General features: G+C 43.4%; 2 protein-coding genes across 2 annotated transcripts; one reads left to right on the forward strand and one right to left on the reverse strand.

Moving 5' to 3' along the window:
* Positions 1 to 433: 433 nt before the first annotated feature.
* gabarapl2 (GABA(A) receptor-associated protein like 2) lies at positions 434 to 9,824 on the reverse strand. The gene is made up of 4 exons (XM_083894020.1): positions 9,687 to 9,824; positions 7,113 to 7,168; positions 5,169 to 5,341; positions 434 to 2,987 (listed from the first exon to the last, which is right to left on the reverse strand). The coding sequence occupies exons 1-4, from the start codon at positions 9,718 to 9,720 to the stop codon at positions 2,873 to 2,875; spliced, it is 378 nt and encodes a 125-aa protein (XP_083750146.1). The 5' UTR covers positions 9,721 to 9,824; the 3' UTR covers positions 434 to 2,872.
* Positions 9,825 to 10,561: 737 nt separating this feature from the next.
* On the forward strand, positions 10,562 to 17,947 carry tmem231 (transmembrane protein 231; the record flags this gene model as incomplete). Its single annotated transcript, XM_083894089.1, has 8 exons — positions 10,562 to 10,700; positions 12,536 to 12,702; positions 12,822 to 12,950; positions 13,321 to 13,464; positions 14,875 to 14,956; positions 15,047 to 15,138; positions 15,208 to 15,409; positions 17,867 to 17,947. The coding sequence occupies 7 exons, from the start codon at positions 10,562 to 10,564 to the stop codon at positions 15,394 to 15,396; spliced, it is 942 nt and encodes a 313-aa protein (XP_083750215.1). The 3' UTR covers positions 15,397 to 15,409; positions 17,867 to 17,947.
* Positions 17,948 to 20,146: the final 2,199 nt, after the last annotated feature.

The raw sequence follows: 20,146 nt of genomic DNA on the forward strand, positions 1-20,146 counted from the left end.
GAAGTGTTTGAGGGACTATGAATAAGTGAGTTTGTGAGCAAGTGTTTATTTTTTATTTTTTTCAGGGTTAAGACCTGGTTTAAGGGTTAGTCGCTGACAGTTAAGGACACTTATAGGGTAATGTATTCCTCTGTGTGTGTGTGTGTGTGTGTGTGTGTGTGTGTGTGTGTGTGTGTGTGTGTGTGTGTGTGTGTGTGATCAAACAGGTTAATCCTCTGGTTAACATCACAGAGACACAGGAGTTCACAGGAGTTGTTGATCCACTGCTGCCTCCATCACTAACTTACAATGACTTGTTTTAGTGAATTTGGCTTTTGAAAATCCTTCATTTAAATTATCCTAAGTGACACAAAGTGACCACACGAGGCAGCAGTAGACCAGCAGCTCCTGTGTCCCCTCATGGTCACAAAGACACCGAGACGCTTCTGTTTACATTCACTTTTATTGGTCAGGTCGTCCAGCTACATTTCATATGCCTAAAATTCACTTATGCATTTTTTTTTACCGTATATAATCGTACGACACCGATGACGTGAAACAATTCTCGACGTCAGCACAACGACGCGTCTACAGTGGCGCGTTTAATCGGCCGCGTGGTTCACATGCATGCGTTAACGTGTGGAAACGCAGCAGGTAAACACGGATATAAGATGGTGGTCGAGTGACACTTAAATCTTCTTCTTAATCCCTTGGAATACTGTCCGCTTTGTTGTGTTTGCTGTATGCATTAAAGCATGTTGTGTGTATAAGGTATTGACACCGCTCACTCTCCCACACTCACTGGTTTTCTCTATGGACTTTGGTGTGGGAGAGTGAGCGGTTTGCAAAGTGACGCAACCCATGATAACCCGCGACATCTTAAGAACACGTTCACGTCTTTATCTTCACTGTTAGACAGAAGTCTGTAAACCGCTCACTCTCCCACACACCAAAGCCCATAGAGAAAACCAGCGATTTTAGCTCACAGGGACACAGGAGCTGCTGGTCCTCTGCTGCCTCGTGTGGTCACTTTGTGTCACTGAAATAAGTCTGAACGTGATTTTTAAAAAGCCGAATTTTACAAAATCAGTCATTGTGAGTCAGTGATGGAGGCAGCAGTGGATCAACAACTCCTGTGAACTCCTGTGTCGCTCTGATGTTAAAATCAGCGTTTTTCTCTATGGGCTTTGGTGTGGGAGAGTGAGTGGTTTACAAACATCAGTTTTCAGCCCCTTAGAGGAAATATATCAAATTAAATCTACATCACTTTAAGTCTACGATGTCTTAAGAACACGTTCACGTCTTTATCTTCACTGTGAGACAGACTTTAACAACAGGAAACTGAAGTTTGTAAACCACTCACTCTCCCACACCAAAGCCCATAGAGAAAATCAGTGATTTTAGCTCGCGGGGACACAGGAGCTGCTGGTCTACTGCTGCCTCGTGTGGTCACTTTGTGTCACTGAAATCAATCTGAATGAAGTTTCTCAAAAGCCGAAATTCACTAAAACAACACATTGTAAGTCAGTGATGGAGTTTTCTCTATGGGCTTTGGTGTGGGAGAGTGAGTGGTTCACAGAGTGAAAGAAAACTCCAGATAAAGAAGCAAAACCTATTCTTGAGGTGTGTAAAACGTTTGTATGAATAGATTGTGATGTGGCTAAACTCGCGGCGTCCTCGTTAGCGGCCATGTTTTCAGAGCACGGCTAACGGTACCCGTCGTATTTGTACGAACTTTTCCCTTTAACGTGAAAACGAACGCCATCACGCGTTGATATTTGTGCTGATGACGACGAGGAACGAGTGAAGAGACGGATCCGCGACTGCGATCGTATGATTACAGGCTTTTATTCTCTCACTTCAGCTAAACACAAACGTCACGTGACAAATCACAACTCACGTTAAACTATAGCACGACGATTCGCTTTAATCCAGCGGCGCGTTCACACCCAACGATACTAGCAACACAACCAGCAACTACTTGCCTGGGGGCTTACGCTAATGCTAACTACATTCATAATAAAGTGCAACCAACCCCTCGATTAAAAAAAAATATATATATATATATATCGAGCGACTGAAGTGAAGGAGTGAAGGAACTACTTAGCTAAAGCTAATGCTAACTTTTGCTTCAAGTAAAGTGAAACCAATTTCTCTCTCTGCTGACGCGGCGTAACACGAGAAAACAACAACACAGAGTTAGCTGGTTCGCTTTGACGACATCACAAAAAAAAAAAAAAAATTTAAACTCGACTTCCCCAGGGCTAATGCTAAGTCCGTCGAAAAGTGCGGAAAATGAACTTAACTTCAAACCTAAACAGCTGAAGTGAAGGAGTAAAGGACGGAAACACGACGAGCAACTATTCTCATGATGCTAATGCTAACTCGTACAGCTAGCGCTAGTTAGCTTTTCCCGCTACATTGCTGTTCAACAAAAATCACACGTTTTTTTAACGTTGGAACTGTCGCGTTTCCGTGCCCGGTGTAGCAAACTAATTCAAATAAAAATACTAAAAATAATGCTAATCACGTGTCGCGCTAGGTGTGAACGCTCCACCAGTGTTTCTATACTTCAGGAGAACTGGAATACGTGGGCGTGGTCACATGGCAGTGTTACACTTGTGTCACTGTGGCCGAAAAAAGTCCAACTTAGAATATCAAGGGTTAGTTCATCTCAGCCCCGATAAATAAAAACAAATAAACACATTGTTTATCAGAGTGTTGCGGTAAAGCTAAGCTACTTCAGAAATGTGGATGTGTTCAGTATCAAAAATCTGGAAATGACTGTACCAGGTGTGTTGGTGCGTTATTTACGTATGACGAAGTGACGGTGTGTGTGTGTGTGTGTGTCTGTGTGTGTGTGTGTGTGTGTGTGTGTATATTCAGTCAAGCGTTAACCACGTGTTGTATAAAAGCTCTCGTAGCCGAAGGTGTTCTCGCCGCTGTACGCCACGTACAGGAATCCGTCCTCGTCCTTCTCCTTGTCGTAGAGTTGGCCCATGGTCAGACTGCAGCGACAAAAACACAAAAACACACACCGTCCTGAATGCCACAGTCGTGAAGAGGGCGCCCCCCTCTGGTCGACGGTGAAAACAAACGCTACGTGACTTGTGTTTAAAATACGGCAAATTTGTGTCCAGCGCTTCAATCGCGTCACAAATGAGGCGCGTGGCGCGATAAGACGCGGGTAATATAGCGTTCTGATGCTATTTGACGCAAATATGACGCAAATATTCGCTTCGGTGACAAAATTGGCGCAATAAAATCACGCTCATCGCGACTAACGCAACTTTTTAATGAAAAAAAAGTTCTCTTTTGGTTCTTTGAACGTTCCCCTGACGTTATTTTCTACAACTTCTAGAGAACGTTACTTTTCTACAACCTCTAGAGAACATTCCTGGAACGTTCCCTTAACGTTACTTTTCTCCAACCTTTAGAGAACGTTCTCCTAACATTACTTATCTAAAACCTTTAGAGAATGTTGTCTTTTGGTTTCCAGAACGTTCCCCTAATGTTACTTTTCTCCAACCTTTAGAGAACGTTTTCCTAATGTTACTTTTCTACAACCTTTAGAGAGCGTTCCCATCGCGTTACTTTTCTACAACCTCCAGAAAACGTTACTTTTCTACAACCTTAAGAGAACGTTCTCTTTTGGTTCCCAGAACGATCCTCTAACGTCACTTTTCTACAACCTCTAGAGAACATTCCCCTAAATGTTACTTTTCTACAACCTCTAGAGAACGTTCTCCTAACGTTACTTTTCTTCAACCTTTACAGAATGTTGTCTTTTGGTTCCCAGAACGTTCCCCTCGCGTTACTTTTCTACAACCTCTAGAGAACGTTCCCCTCATGTTACTTTTCTACAACCTCTAGAGAACGTTCCCCTAAATGTTACACTTCTACAACCTCTAGAGAACATTCCCCTAAATGTTACTTTTCTACAACCTCTAGAGAACATTCCCCTAAATGTTACTTTTCTACAACCTCTAGAGAACATTCCCCTAATGTTACTTTTCTTCAACCTGTAGAGAACGTTGTCTTTTGGTTCCCAGAACGTTCCCCTCATGTTACTTTTCTACAACCTCTAGAGAACGTTCCCCTAAACGTTACTTTTCTACAACCTTTAGAGAACGTTGTCTTTTGGTTCCCAGAACGTTCCCTTCATGTTACTTTTCTACAACCTCTAGAGAACGTTCCCCTAAACGTTACTTTTCTACAACCTCGAGAGAACGTTCCCCTCACGTTACTTTTCTACAACCTCTAGAGAACGTTACTTTTCTACAACCTCGAGAGAAAGTTCCCCTCACGTTACTTTTCTACAACCTTTAGAGAACATTCTCTTTTGGTTCCCAGAACGTTCCCCCAATGTTACTTTCCTACAACCTCTAGAGAACGTTCCCTTAATGTTACTTTTCTACAACTTCTAGAGAACGTTCCCCTAATGTTACCTTTCTACAACCTCTAGGAAACGTTGCCCTAATGTTGCCTTTCTACAACCTTTAGAGAACGTTCCCCTAATGTTGCCTTTCTACAACCTCTAGAGAACGTTTCCCTCACGTTACTTTTCTTCAACCTCTAGAGCACGTTACTTTTCTACAACCTCTAGAGAACGTTACTTTTCTACAACCTTTAGCGAACATTCTCCTTTGGTTCCCAGAACGTTCCCCTAACGTTCCTTTTCTACAACCTCTAGAGAACGTTCCTTTTCTACAACCCTCAGAGAACATTCCCGTGACCAAATTCCCATCAAATTGCGTGGCGTTGTGTGTGATTTAATGCGTGATCACTTTGAAGTGGTGGGCTCAGCAGCGCCCCCTACCCGCTCTTATCTGTGAGAAGCAGGTCACAGACGTCCACAGACACTGTCCTCGTGTCTGGTGTAAATGGAGAGGACGGGCGTGAAAAGGACGGGCGTGGCCTCTTTCACAGGGAGATGGATTACCGACACATGTTCTAGTTCTCCACTGATGCATTGATAAACGCGTCTGAATGGTAGAGTCCGTGACGGGGGAAGACGATATCTTAACAACGCGTTCACACGCCTCGTTTCCTCGTTGTTGGGAATCGTTTTCTTTGTAAAAACGTTCTCTCACGGCACGCGGGGCGTAAACGGTGAGATGAAGACGTTAGCACGTTCTTCAGATATCGTAGACCAAACAGATGTTAGCTCGTGTGTTGGGTATAATCACCTGGACTGTGGCACGGTCTTGTCCACGAAGAGGAAGATGGCTTTCTCTGAAGGCAACTGGATGCGTTTCCTGATGATCCACATGAACTGGGCCACGGTGATGTCAGAGGGAACCAGGTACTTCCTCTTATCGATGTCCGTGATCTGAGAGCCGGAGACCTTCTCCACGATCACCTGGAAAACAAGGAGGGACATGTTCAGTAACCTGAACCTCCAGAACCTCCATGTGGTTCCTGGAACATCTGCTCACACCTGGTGTGAAAGCTCCCTCAGATGTGATTGGAGGAGGTTCCAGGCCACAGTTTTAACCCTGAAGATCACATTATTACAGCAGCGTGAGTAGAGCCGTGCAACAGCAGCTCCACTCCGGCCCCGTTTTTCTATAACCTTTAGAGAACGTTGCCTTTTGGTTCCCAGAACGTTACTTATCTACAACCTTTAGAGAACGTTCCCCCAATGTTACTTTTCTGCAACCTTTAGAGAACGTTCCCTTTTGGTTGACAGAACGTTCGTCTAAAGTTACTTTTCTGCAACCTCTAGAGAACGTTCCATTTGGGTTACCAGAATGTTACTTATCTACAACCTTGAGATAACTTTCTCTTTTGGTTCCCAGAACGTTCACCTAACGTTACTTTTTTACAACCCTGCGAGAATTTTCTCTTTTGGTTCCCAGAACTTTCCCTTTTGGTTCCCAGAACGTTCCCCTAACGTTACTTTTCTACAACCCTTAGAAAACGTTGCCTTTTGGTTCCTAGAACGTTACTTTTCTAACGTTCTAACAGTGAGATTTTCTGCGTGAATAAGAGCAGCTTTAGTTCTTTCGTTAGCTCACTATTAGCTCACTGATAGCTCACTATTAGCTCACTGCGAGCTCACTGTTAGCTCACTGCGAGCTCACTGTTAGCTCACTGTTAGCGCACTGTTAGCTCACTGTTAGCGCACTGTTAGCTCACTGTTAGCGCACTGTTAGCGCACTGTTAGCTCACTGTTAGCGCACTGTTAGCTCACTGTTAGCGCACTGTTAGCGCACTGTTAGCTCACTGTTAGCTCACTGCGAGCTCCCTGCGAGCTCACTGTTAGCGCACTGTTAGCTCACTGTTAGCTCACAGTTATCTGACTGTTAGCTCACCGTTAGCTCAATGTTAGCGTACTGTTAGCTCACTGCGAGCTCACCGTTAGCTCACTGTTAGCTCACTGTTAGCTCACTGTTAGCTCACCGTCAGCTCACTGTTAGCGCACTGTTAGCTCACTGCCAGCCCAGATCCTTAGTGTTCCTTAAAGTGAAGCTGAAAAGGACTTAACGGTCTTTATCCTCCACACAAAGGGCTGTGGGTTAGCGTTACCTCAGGTCGTTTAAGTGTCGTCTGTATACGCCGTGACCTCAGTCCGCAGATCATGTGACATCAGATCCAGTTTGGAGGCTACTACTACTACTACAACTACTACAACTACTACAACTACTACTACTACTACTACTATCACTCATATCATCACCATTGTTATGCTATCATTAAAAGTCAACAATCTCTTATATAAATGACTGTAGTTGTATAATCTCTGACTCACTGTCTAACTGACCCTTTCACCCCAACCTGTCTATGCAGATGACCGCACACCTTTGATTCTGGTTCTGTCGCAGAGTTCTTCTTCTTCCTCTAAAAGGGAGTTGTTGTTTTTTTCCTCTCCGCTGCCCCCTAGTGCTCGCTCACTGTCTGAATTGTCGTTGGAGAACGACGCGACCGACGCTAAACTGAGTCGCACTAGAACTGTGCGAACAATCAATCACCTGTCCATCAAGTCTTTGAGTCCACCATTAACTCTGTCTGCATCTCTGTGGGTTTCCTGTTTACTCACATTATCTGTGCTCTAACACACACACACACACACACACACACACACATACACACACACACACACACACACACACACACTCACACACACTCACCGGCACTCTGTCGGGATATTTGTTGCGTATTTTGACCGACTCCACACATCGGTGCTCTGAGGGAGAGACAGAAGACAAACAGGAAGTCAGAGATTACAGGGATGTGTGTGTGTGTGTGAGCCAATCGGATTTTAGCCCCGTAACAAAAGCCTTAATAAAATCTCTGTTAGTTTCAGTCTGAAAACTGAAGTTTGTAAACCACTCACTCTCCCACACCAAAGTCCATAGAGAAAACAAGTGATTTTAGCTCACAGGGACACAGGAACTGCTGGTCCTCTGCTGCCTCGTGTGGCCACTTTGTGTCACTAAAATAAATAGAAATTAATGATTTTAAAAGCCGAATTCACCAAAATAAGACATTGTAAGTTAGTGATGGAGGCAGCAGTGGATCAACAACTCCTGTGTCTCTGTGATGTTAAAATCACTGGTTTTCTCTATGGGCTTTGGTGTGGGAGAGTGAGTGACTTTGGTGTGGGAGAATGAGTGGTTTACAAACTTAAAAGTGTGTGCGACAGACGAGATAACGAGGTGTGGTCGGTTGTAAAGTTGACTCATAAACAGCTTTTATAACGTGTTATAAGATCATTAGAGCTCATGTTTGTCTCACAGACTGTGATGGAGCGTCTACTGTGTGTCAGGCCGACACTGAGCAGACACCACAGAGCCTTCAGTGACCCAGAAAAGACCCAGATAAGACCCAGATAAGACCCAGATAAGACGCCCACTTTTAGAAACCCAACAGTTCTTTTTCTGCCGCTTTTCTTTTCGTTGAGGTTCACCTGAAAAAACTGAGAAACTAAACTCACTCAGAGTAAGAAGACGGTGGTGAACGTTACAGCTGTGGTCTCCAGTTGGTTCCCCTAACGTTGCTTTTCTACAACCCTTAAAGAACGTTCTCTTTTGGTTCCCAGAACGTTCCCCTAACGTTGCTTTTCTACAACCCTTAGAGAACGTTCTCTTTTGGTTCCCAGTACGTTCCCCTAACGTTGCTTTTCTACAACCCTTAGAGAACGTTCTCTTTTGGTTCCCAGAACATTCCCCTAACGTTGCTTTTCTACAACCGGTAAAGAAAAATTCTCTTTTGGTTCCCCTAATGTTGCTTTTCTACAACCCTTAGAGAACGTTCTCTTTTGGTTCCCAGAACGTTCCCCTAACGTTGCTTTTCTACAACCTTTAGAGAATGTTCCCCTAACGTTGCTTTTCTACAACCCTTAGAGAATGTTCTCTTTTGGTTCCCAGAACGTTCCCCTAACGTTGCTTTTCTACAACCTTTAGAGAATGTTCCCCTAACATTGCTTTTCTACAACCCGTAGAAAACGTTCTCTTTTGGTTCCCAGAACGTTCCCCTAACGTTACTTTTCTACAACCCTTAGAGAACGTCTCTTTTGGTTCCAAGAATGTTCCCCTCACGTTACTTTTCTACAACCCTTAGAGAACGTTCTCTTTTGGTTCCCCTCACGTTACTGTTTGACAACCTTTAGAGAACATTCCCTTTTATTTCCCAGAACGTTCCCCTAACGTTACTTTTCTACAACCCTTAGAGAACGTTCCCGTAATGTTACTTTTCTACAACCCTTAGAGAACGTTCCCGTAACGTTACTTTTCTACAACCCTTAGAGAACGTTCTCTTTTTGTTCCCCTTATGTTACTTTTCTCCAACCTTTAGAGAACGTGCCCCTAACGTTACTTTTCTACAACCTTTAGAGAACGTTCCCCTAACGATACTTTTCTACAGCCTTTAGAGAACGTTCTCGTATCGTTACTTTTCTACAACCCTGAGAGAACGTTTTCTTTTGGTTCCCAGAACGTACCCCTAATCTTACTTTTCTCCAACCTTTAGAGAACGTTCCCCTGACGTTACTTTTCTACAACCTTTGGAGAACGTTCCCTTTTGGTTCCCCTAACGCTACGTTTCTACAACCTTTAGAGAACGTTCTCTTTTGGTTTGGAATGACTGTCCAGCGCGTGAACATTACTTTGACGTGCCACAAGGGGGAGCCCCTCCTGGTTTCTAATGAGATTATTGAATTATTCAGATTCTTGTTTTTGCACTTTTTCCACCAGAATCTTCACTTTCCTGTTTCCTTAACGTGTTCTAAAGACATCGTAGATTTTTATCACTGTGTATTTTTGTGGGGTTTTTTCTACGCTGTCGCGGTGGTTTGCGTTAAAATAATCTGTCCCTTTAAATCACTGCGAACTAACTGTGTTACTCTGTAATGTATTTAAAAATAATAATCATTTAAAGCAGGAAGTTGATGTGGAGGAGATGGACTGAAGGCCACACTTCCGGTCTGGAATCAGCTGACTGTGATGCATCATTCTGACAACAGTCAAAACAATACATACGTAAATAAATAAATAAATAAATAAAGGATAAATGTTCATGCAGCGTTAGTTTCACCTCAGTGATTTAGTGCAGGGAGCATGCGTGTGTGTGTGTGTGTGCACGTGAACAATGACATGGCAAATTTTTTTTAAATAAATTAAAAACCAGCGGAAGAGGGTAAAATAATAAGAGGAGGAGGCTGCAAAACATGACATGACAGAAACAACGCGAGCCAAACCCTTTACCGAGGGAATGGTCCTCTTTAAACATCCATTTCATCTTTGCTGCTCCCCGCACTGAGGCGCGATGGTTCGGTCTGAATCTGCGGGAAAAGGGGTCGGTGTCTGCGGTCCACGGTCCCGGGGAGCGACCAAAACACGGCACCGTGCGTCTGTCTGTCTGCGAGCTGTCTGTCTGTCCGTGCTGCCGTCCGTACGTCAGTCAGTGCCTCAGAGGTGACGTCACAGCGGTGGTGGTGGCTTCACGAGCGCCCGGAACAAAAACAATCAGTCATTTAAATGACACAAACGGCGGCTAAAGTAGGAAACAACGAATTATATTTTGTTCGGAGGCAATGTCGGGTGTCCTACCTCCTTCTCGAAGGTTCTTCAAAGTGGGTTTTTGAATTAAAATTTTTGAATTCAAACTTATCTTTTTGAAATGAAGACAATTGCGGCGTGAATTAGAGTTATAAAGAGTATATTGGTGAGCTTCGCGGTGGCGGATGTGCACATCTCTCGCAATGATAAAGTGACATCGGCGCGGACACATGAAAGGACACGCGGGCGTCTTTTGTCCTTGGAAGAACGACGTTCCCTGAACGCAGCACGGACTCCTCACGCGCGCCTCCATGGTAACCGCGAGACGCCTCTGCTGCCTGCGCGTGCCGCTTAGCTGGTAGGCTAACGGCAGTAACGTGTCGTTACGTTAAAAAAAACACATTTACCGCTCACTAAAGACCGCGGTTCATTAAATTGTGCTTTTCCCCCCCTTCTCGGCCCCGTTCGGTCCACTCGCGGTTAGCATACATGCTAGTCTGAAGATTAGCCGGCGAGCTAGCTAGCTAGCTAGCTGGTTGGGCAAGCTTAGCTTAGCTGTTTCGCTGTTTACGTCGCGAACCATGGCTTTCTACGAGGTTTACGCGCATCCCGCGTTAGTTCGCTACAAGACCAGTGTTTGTACGAAGGCCACGATCTTCGTGGTCGTGGTTCTGTTTCTCACGTACGTGTCGCCGCTGCTCGTCGCTTACAGGAGCCAAGGTACGAAAGTGTTCATGATTCTCTGACGTCACACGGTAGCTACAGTCCGAGAGTGTTTCTGGTCTAAAAATGTACTCCAGCTGTGTACTCTGTGTACTCTGTGTAGTCTGTGTACTCTGTGTACTCTGCATATTCTGCACTAGATAATAAAGCAGGACAACTCATGACCTTAAAGCAGGGCTATTCAACAGGGATGTGAATCTTTGTGTGGCTCACGATACGATTCAAAATCGATTCTCGATTCAAAAATTGATTCAATGCATAAGGTGTGTGTTAAGGCAAATTATGGCATCAAAACAATAGAGTTAGTATAAGATAATGTGATCACACAAAGGCAAACTTAAAACAAAAGTGAACATTTATTCATTCAAAACAAATAAAAACTTACTTACTGTACAACAACAAAAACTTGCATAAATAAAAGCTTAAGCTAGCTGCCATTTTCTCCCAGAAGTTACAAAAATAAACTGTACACAAATAACTCAAACTGCTGTTTTGTGTGGTTTTTCAAAACAGAAACTCAGATTTTTTAAAAACTTTTTGAATCGATTCAGAATCGTGGATGATTAGAATCGCGATTCCTAAGTGAATCGACCCCCCCCCCCCAACTATTCAACTTAAGGCCCGGGGGCCAGAACCGGCCCGCGGCCCGTTAGCCCATTAATAATAAATAATGAATGTATTATTAAAAAGCCAATAAAACCGTAGCTTCGCCTATTTCAGTTCAATTCAGTTTAGTTTATTTCGAACATGTCAATAATAACAACAACGAAAGAAGAAATGAAAATAAAAATAAATAAATAAATAAACATGCAAATAAATACATAATAAAGCAACACATTTCTGACACTTTGCGTCCCTTTTTGGCAAATACCAGTACAGCTGTAATTGTAGGCAGCCTATGTATGTACCAGAATATTTTGCACTATGAGCCAACTGCAGTAATTGTACCTGAATATTATTGATACTGTTACTTATATTTCTGCAAAAATAGCCTTTTGTGGCCATCGCACCTTAATGTTGTTTATATTGTTACCTCTAATTTTGTAAGAGCCAATTGTGACTGTTCTCCCCGAATGTTGGTGATACTGTAACTGTTACCTTTTTGCACTATACGCAAATTGTATTGTACCTGAATGTTGCAAATGGATCATTTCCCCGAATTTAAATAATTCATTAAAATTATTCCTTAAGAGGTTTCAAAATATTTTCAACTGATCCTTGTTCAGGGCGATGATGACTATTACTATAGAACATTTCAAGTCGTTCCAAGATACTTTTTTTTTTCTTTTTTTTGAGAAAGTCAGCTCAATGTCAAAGTGAATCAGGGCAAATGGATCATTTCCTGAATTTCATAAATTATTCCTTAAGAGATTTGCAAATATTTAACGGATCCTTGTTCAGGGCGATGCCGACTTTCAAGAATTCAAGTCATTCGTTTGCAAATATTGTTGGTGGTTTTGTTACTTAGCCTTTTTTGCACAAAACGAGCAGCCATTTCAATAAATTGTGTGCTAAGTGCTAATTAATTTCTATCATTTTCTATCTATTTGTATCCGTTTACTGTACATGCAACACAAAATAGTAGCACATGGGTTGACCGGCCCACTGGCTGGACAGCCTTCTGAAAAGCTGGCCCTCTGGAAATTTGAGTTGAACAGCCCTGCTTTAAAGGTTATTTGAAGACCGAAGACGACCATGAAAATCTGTGTAAACCAAACACTGAATGTTTGTTTTTTAAGTGGCAGCTTCTGCTCTGTTAAAGCAGGAAATGAATTCTTAAGATATGATAGACTTGGACTTGTTTCACCAGTCCTTTGTTCAACCAATCTCAGGGTTCTGGATCAAAAGAAGCACCTATGAGGAACAGCCCGTGGTCAGGTTCCAGTACAAGGCTCTGCTGATGGCAGCCACCAGTGTGAAGGGAGACTTCGTGGCCTGGAGCACATTCCCACTTCTCAACAACATGCTGGAGACCAACCTGCGCATCCCTGCCATCTCTGTAAGACGCCTCTGCACACACACACACACACACATCGCAGACGCGGCGCGGACTCGTACGGGGAGACGAGTGGCCGCGCCAAACAAAACCTCTGCTCTTTGTCGTGTTCCCCTGTGCAGGTGAGGGAAGAGGACCAGAATCAGGACGGGAAGCTGGACCTCCTTGTCTTCAAACTGCAGCTTCCCCTGAAAGCAGAGGAGCAGGTCTACAGCGTCCAGCTGCTGCTCACCTTCAGCTACCAGCTCTTTGTACGTGTCGACTCCACTGCTGCACAACACCAGACAGTGTTATGATGAGTTTGTGCATACCTGCAGGAATTTCATGGACCAGGGAATCTGACTTTTGTCATGTTTTCTTTGTTGAAAGATGAACGATCCCCCACACCAAAGCCCATAGAGGAAATCGGTAACTTTAGCTCACAGGGACACAGGAGCTGCTGATCTACTGCTGCCTCGTGTGTTAAAATCGCTGATTTTCTCCGTGGGCTTTGGTGCAGGCAGAGTGAGTGGTTTACAAAGTGTTAGAAAAAGCTATCTAACACCGACAGGACCGTCAAGTGTCTCCTAAGAATCTGATGCTCAGTCTAAATCACGGTGTCTTCTCTGTTTTTTCTCTCAGCGCATGTCCACGGTGGTGATGCAGAGTCTGGCCTACGTCCAACACTCGTCTTCTGTCCCTGGAGCCAAGCTGTTCATCAGTGGAGACCTGAAGCTACAGCAGAGGGCGCCACTGCCTCACCGCGGACTCTACAACGTTTATAATGTAAGAGGATGCGTGCTGCCGGCCCACCCACCTGTTTCCTGTTCTAACCTGGTCCACTACTCGGAAAATCTAATCTAAACCTAAAAATATTTGAAAACCTCTTAAGGAATAATTTTAATGAATTGAAATTCATGAAATTTTCCATTTGCTCTGATGCACTTTGACAGTGAGCTGACTTTCTTCAACAACAAAAAAAAGTATCTCCGAATGACTTGAAATTTACCATCATAATAGTCGGCATCACCCTGAACAAGGATCAGTTGAAAGTATTTGCAAATCTCCTAAGAAATAATTTTTATGATTTTTTTAAATTCAGGAAATTTTCCATTTGCCCTGATGCACTTTGACAGTGAACTGACTTTCGTCAACAAAAAAAAGTTTCTCCAAATAACTTGAAATTTACAATTATAATAGTCGGCATCGCCCTGAACAAGGATCTGTTGAAAATATTTGAAAACCTCTTAAGGAATAATTTTCATGAATTTTTGAAATTCAGGAAATGATCAATTTGCCCTGATGCACTTTGACAGTGAACTGTTTCTTCAAACAAACGAAAAGTATCTCGGAATGACTTGAAATTTGCCGTCATAACAGTCGGCATCGTCCTGAACAAGGATCAGTTGAAAGTATTTACAAATCTCCTAAGGAATAATTTTTATGATTTATTGAAATTCAGGAAATTTTCCATTCGCCCTGATGCACTTTGACAGTGAACTGACTTTCTTCAACAAAAAAAAGTATCTCCAAATAACTTGAAATTAACCATCATAATAGTCGGCATCGCCCTGAACAAGGATCTGTTGAAAATATTTGAAAACCTCCTAAGGAATAATTTTCATGAATTTTTGAAATTCAGGAAATTATCAATTTGCCCTGATGCACTTTGACAGTGAACTGACTTAAGTCTCGAAAACAAAAAGTATCTTGGAATGACTTGAAATTTGCCGTCATAACAGTCAGCATCGCCCTGAACAAGGATCATTTGAAAGTATTTGCAAAACTCCTAAGGAATAATTTTTATGATTTATTGAAATTCAGGAAATTTTCCATTCGCCCTGATGCACTTTGACAGTGAACTGAGTTTCTTCAAACAAACGAAAAGTATCTCGGAATGACTTGAACTTTACCTTCATAATAATCGGCATCGCCCTGAACAAGGATCTGTTGAAAGTAACTGAAAACCTCTTAAGGAATAATTTTAATGAATTTTTGAAATTCAGGAAATGAGCTGAAAAAACAAAAAGTATCTCGGAATGACTTGAAATTTACCATCATTAGTCAAAACCTCCTCAGTAATAATTTTACAATGACATATCTTTTGCTCAAGCATGACTCAGGTTTTCCCATAGTCGCACAAACCAATGAAAATCAGGACAAATGTATTAATTTAGCTTTAATGGTCGTTGTCAGGTGTCGGTGATCGATGGCTCCAGTCCCTTTGCAAGTGCGTACGACCTTGAGAACATCATCAGGAGCTACCAGGACAGAAACCGTGAGTCCTCACACCCTCTTATCCTTCATTTCAGCTCATGTTGTGACTAAAAACCAGTTGAACCAAAGCCTCTCTTTGCTTCTCCCACAGTGACCACAGTACTGTCCTGTCCCACACCGGTCTGGACCATCGGACGAGCTGCCGGGTCTCCCTTTGAGCTCAACGCTGAGATCCGTTACCCAGTGGAGGTCATTAGATATCCTTCCGTTATGGTGTCTGCTCGTGTGCTCGTTCTGACAGGACAATGAGAGTTTCCCGCCTTAACCGCTTCCTCCACTTATCGTCCTGGTTTCTGGGAAACCATCAAGTTTGCCTGGGTCCAGTACGTCAGCGTGCTCCTCATCTTTCTCTGGGTCTTTGAACGCATCCAGAGATTTGTCTTCCAGAACCAGGTTCTCACCACTGTGCCCGTACCTGTGGAAAAGCCTCACCTGTCATGACTCAGGTTTTCAGGTACGCAACCCTAACCCTTTCAGGTAACCCCATTCCTAACCCAACCCTAACCCAACCCTAACCCAGGAGGAACATCCAAAGCATGCAGGACCAGGATTGAGAAACCTTGTACGATTCTTTTTTTTCCTCAGTGTTGGCGTCGACGTCCTGACAATTAGTTCTGGCTTGGAATCTTAGGTTTGGGTCAGAATCTTAGCTCTGGCTTAGAATCTTAGGTTTGGGTTAGAATCTTAGACCTGGCTCAGAATCTTAGGCTTGGGTCAGAATCTTAGGCCTCGGTCAGAATCTTAGGTTTGGGTCAGAATCTTAGCTCTGGCTTAGAATCTTAGGCGTGGCTCAGAATCTTAGGCTTGGGTCAGAATCTTAGGCTTGGGTCAGAATCTTAGGCCTCGGTCAGAATCTTAAGCTTGGGTCAGAATCTTAGGCCTCGGTCAGAATCTTAGGTTTGGGTCAGAATCTTAGCTCTGGCTTAAAATCTTAGGTTTGGGTCAGAATCTTAGCTCTGGCTTGGAATCTTAGGCCTGGGTCAGAATCTTGGGTCTGGCTCAGAATCTTAGGTTTGGGTCAGAATCTTAGCTCTGGCTTAAAATCTTAGGTTTGGGTCAGAATCTTAGGCCTGGGTCAGAATCTTAGCTCTGGCTTGGAATCTTAGGTTTGGGTCAGAATCTTAGCTCTGGCTGAAAATCTTAGGTTTGGGTCAGAATCTTGGGTCAGAATCTTAGGTCTGGCTCAGAATCTTAGGCTTGGGTCAGAATCTTAGGCTTGGGTCAGAATCTTAGGTCTGGCTCAGAATCTTAGGCCTCGGTCAGAATCTTAGGTTTGGGTCAGAATCTTAGCTCTGGCTTGGAATCTTAGGCCTGGGTCAGAATCTTAGGTCTGGCTCAGAATCTTAGGTTTGGGTCAGAATCTTAGGTCTGGGTCAGAATCTTAGACTTTGGTCAGAATCTTAGGCCTGGGTCAGAATCTTAGGCTTCGGTCAGAATCTTAGGCCTGGGTCAGAATCTTAGCTCTGGCTTAAAATCTTAGGTTTGGTTCAGAATCTTAGGTCTGGCTCGGAATTTTAGGCTTTGGTCAGAATCTTAGGCTTGGGTCAGAATCTTAGGTCTGGCTCAGAATCTTAGGCTTAGGTCAGAATCTTAGGCTTGGGTCAGAATCTTAGCTCTGGCTTAGAATCTTAGGTTTGGGTCAGAATCTTAGGCCTGGATCAGAATGTTAGCACGGGGTCAGAATCTTAAGCCTGGATCAGAATGTTAGGCCTGGGCCTGGCCCTAACCCAGGAGAAACATCCAGTGAAAAAGTGACATTGATATTTCGGTAAATGTCTCCCTTGTTTGTTACGACGCCACCTACTGTTTCATGCCCTGCATCGCTTGACACACTGTCCACTGTTGCTCTCTCTCTCCCGCCGCTGACGCGAGATTCCGTGCGGAACAATGAGCGAGTAAAGTTAAGACGAGTGAGTTTGCTATGAATCAATAAAAGATGGCCGTGTCAGCCCTTGAATTGGACAGAATTGGTCCTGGAAGGTCCTTGAATTTACCGTCCTCCAAGGTGTGGCAGCACTGAGCAAACGTGTCAACGTGGTCCACCTCCATATTCACTGTCAGTCTTCAGAGAGAGAATTATGAATGTTTGGTGTGGTGTTAAATTGTCACCACGCCCTGAGTCATTGGACGGCGTCTCCGGGACGATTGTCTCTGTGTAAACACTCAGAAAGACGCATGAATAATGAGCCGCAAGCTCCAGGTCGTAGGGAATGCTGAGTCAGCAACTCTCCACATCTCGCTCTGGTCGCTCCCGCTGTGTTCCCGTTGTAGTCGGAAGTTGGAATTACCGGTCGCAGAAACGTCCGATCGAGTCGGACTTAGAGAGAGATAGAGCAACCTCACAAACCCCGACGTCGGATTCCAAGAACGGATTTGGAATCTTAAACCTGGCTCAGAATCTTAGGCTTGAGTCAGAAACTTAGGCTTTGTTAAGAATCTTAGGTTTGGCTCAGAATCTTAGGCATGGGTCAGAATTGTAGGCCTGGGTTAGAATCTTAGGCTCGGCTCAGAATCTTAGGCTTGAGTCAAAATCTTAGGCTTAGCTCAGAATCTTAGGCTTAGCTCAGAATCTTAGGCTTGGCTCAGAATCTTAGGCTTGGCTCAGAATCTTAAACCTGCCTCAGAATCTTAGGTCTGAGTCAGAATCTTAGGTCTGAGTCAGAATCTTAGGCTTGGCTCAGAATCTTAGGCTTAGCTCAAAATCTTAGGCTTAGCTCAGAATCTTAGGCTTGGCTCAGAATCTTAAACCTGCCTCAGAATCTTAAGCCTGGCTCAGAATCTTAAGGTCTCAGAATCTTAAGCCTGGCTCAGAATCTTAAGCCTGGCTCAGAATCTTAAGCCTGGCTCAGGGTTGATGTGAAGAACTTCCTGTTGAACTCTTGAAAAACACCTGTGGTCTTTTCCTCGTCAGGTTCCTGCTCAGAATTCCAGGACTGAAGACGTCGTCCTCTTTTGTTTTTTCACTGTTGTTGAATAAATAAACGTATTAGAGTCAAATCACATTTTTTTAGTCTGTGACATTTTTTGATCACAGTTAAAGTTTGACGTGCTCTTATTTTTCTATTGTACTAAGATTTAGACGATAATAAATGATTATTGACCTTTGATTCTTTAAACCTGGAATCTTTTCCTGCTTCTATCTGTGTGTAAATGACTGTTTTATTCATGTTTTTCCTCTGATGTTAATGTTTGACTTTTTTATTTCTCTTCTCTTTGTCAAAGTCAATGTTTAACTTGTTTTATTGACAATCTTTTGTGAAACATTCTCACTTTTGCTTTTATTGATGTTTACGTTTATTTAACAGCAAAAATGGTTTTTATCATCTTTGTTTTTAGGAGAGAAAACCCTGACAGTTAACTAAGATAGTTAATATAGTTAACTAAGATAGTTAATATAGTTAACCAAGATAGTTAATATAGTTAACTAAGATAACTAAAATAGTTAACTAAGATAGTTAATATAGTTAACTAAGATAACTAAAATAGTTAACTAAGATAGTTAATATAGTTAACTAAGATAGTTTATATAGTTAACTAAGACAGTTAACTAAGATAGTTTATATAGTTAACCAAGATAGTTAATATAGTTAACTAAGACAGTTAACTAAGATAGTTAAGACAGTTAACTAAGATAGTTAATATAGTTAACTAAGATAACTAAGATAGTTCATTAATATAGTTAACTAAGATATTTAACTGTTAACTAAGATATTTAACTGTTAACTAAGATATTTAACTGTTAACTAAGATAACCAAGACAGTTAACTAAGATATTTAACCGTTTACTAAGATATTTAACCGTTAACTAAGATATTTAACTGCTAACTAAGATATTTAACCGTTAACTAAGTTAACTCAGACAGTTTGGGGAAGTATAGAAGTAAAAGTTGGTAGAAATATCAGTAAACCAAGATACTTAAGTACAGGGAGTACAAGTATTTGTACTGTGTTACATTAAAACTCTGTTTACGTGTGAGTCCTGGTCTCAGTCAGACTCAACTGTGATGGTTTTTATTATTTTAATTTCCTCATGACTCACTGTCCCAGAAGAAAGGTGTGTGTGTGTGTGTGTGTGTGTGTGTGTGTGTGTGTGTGTGTGTGTGTGTGTGTGTGTGTGTGTGTGTGTGTGTGTGTGTGTGTGTGTGTGTGTGTGTGTGTGTGTGTGTGTGTGTGTGTGTGTGTGTGTGTGTGTGTGTGTGTGTGTGTGTGTGTGTGTGTGTGTGTGTGTGTGTGTGTGTGTGTGTGTGTGTGTGTGTGTGTGCGTGTGTGTGAGCTCACTCTGTCCGTTCACGTTGGTCAAACAGCTGCTAAATAAGTGTCACCCTGTGACTGTGTCTTCAGCACCAACCGAGTACTTTTACCACAGCACTTGTACTTGTACTTATTTACTTATTTGTGTAAATAATAGCAGCACTTTAACCACAGTGATCACATGATTCATCCTCTCATGTCAAAGTGTGATGACAGTAAATCCCTGCTGTTACTCGTCGACCAATCAGAGCGATCGTCACATCCCAGTCCCCTCTCACCCTCTCTACCCCTCATTCCCTCACCCTCTCACCCTCTCACTACTTCACCCCCTCACCATCTCAACCCTCACCCCCTCACTTCCTCACTCCCTCACCCTCTCATCTCCTCACTCCCTCACCCTCTCACTTCCTCACCATCTCACTCCCTCACCCCCTCACTACTTCACCCCCTCACCCTCTCAACCCCTCACCCCCTCATTTCCTCACTCCCTCTCCCCCTCACCTCCTCACTCCCTCACACTCTCACCCCTCACCCTCTCACTCCCTCACCCCCTCACTCCCTCACACTCCCTCACCCTCTCACCCCTCATCCTCTCACTCCCTCACTTCCTCACCCTCTCACTCCCTCACCCCCTCACTCCCTCACACTCTCACTACCTCACCCTCTAACCCCCTCACTTCCACACCCCTCACCCTCTCACTCCCTCACCCTCTCACTCCCTCATCCTCTCACCCCCTCACCCTCTCACCCCTCATCCTCTCACTCCCTCACCCTCTCACTCCCTCACCCTCTCACCCCTCATCCTCTCACTCCCTCATCCTCTCACTCCCTCACCCCCTCACTCCCTCACACTCTCACCCCTCATCCTCTCCCTCACCCTCTCACTCCCTCATCCTCTCACTCCCTCACCCCTCATCCTCTCACTCCCTCACTTCCTCAC

The sequence above is a fragment of the Microchirus variegatus genome, assembly GCF_963457635.1.
Source record: "Microchirus variegatus genome assembly, chromosome: 8".
NCBI classification, from domain to species: domain Eukaryota; kingdom Metazoa; phylum Chordata; class Actinopteri; order Pleuronectiformes; family Soleidae; genus Microchirus; species Microchirus variegatus.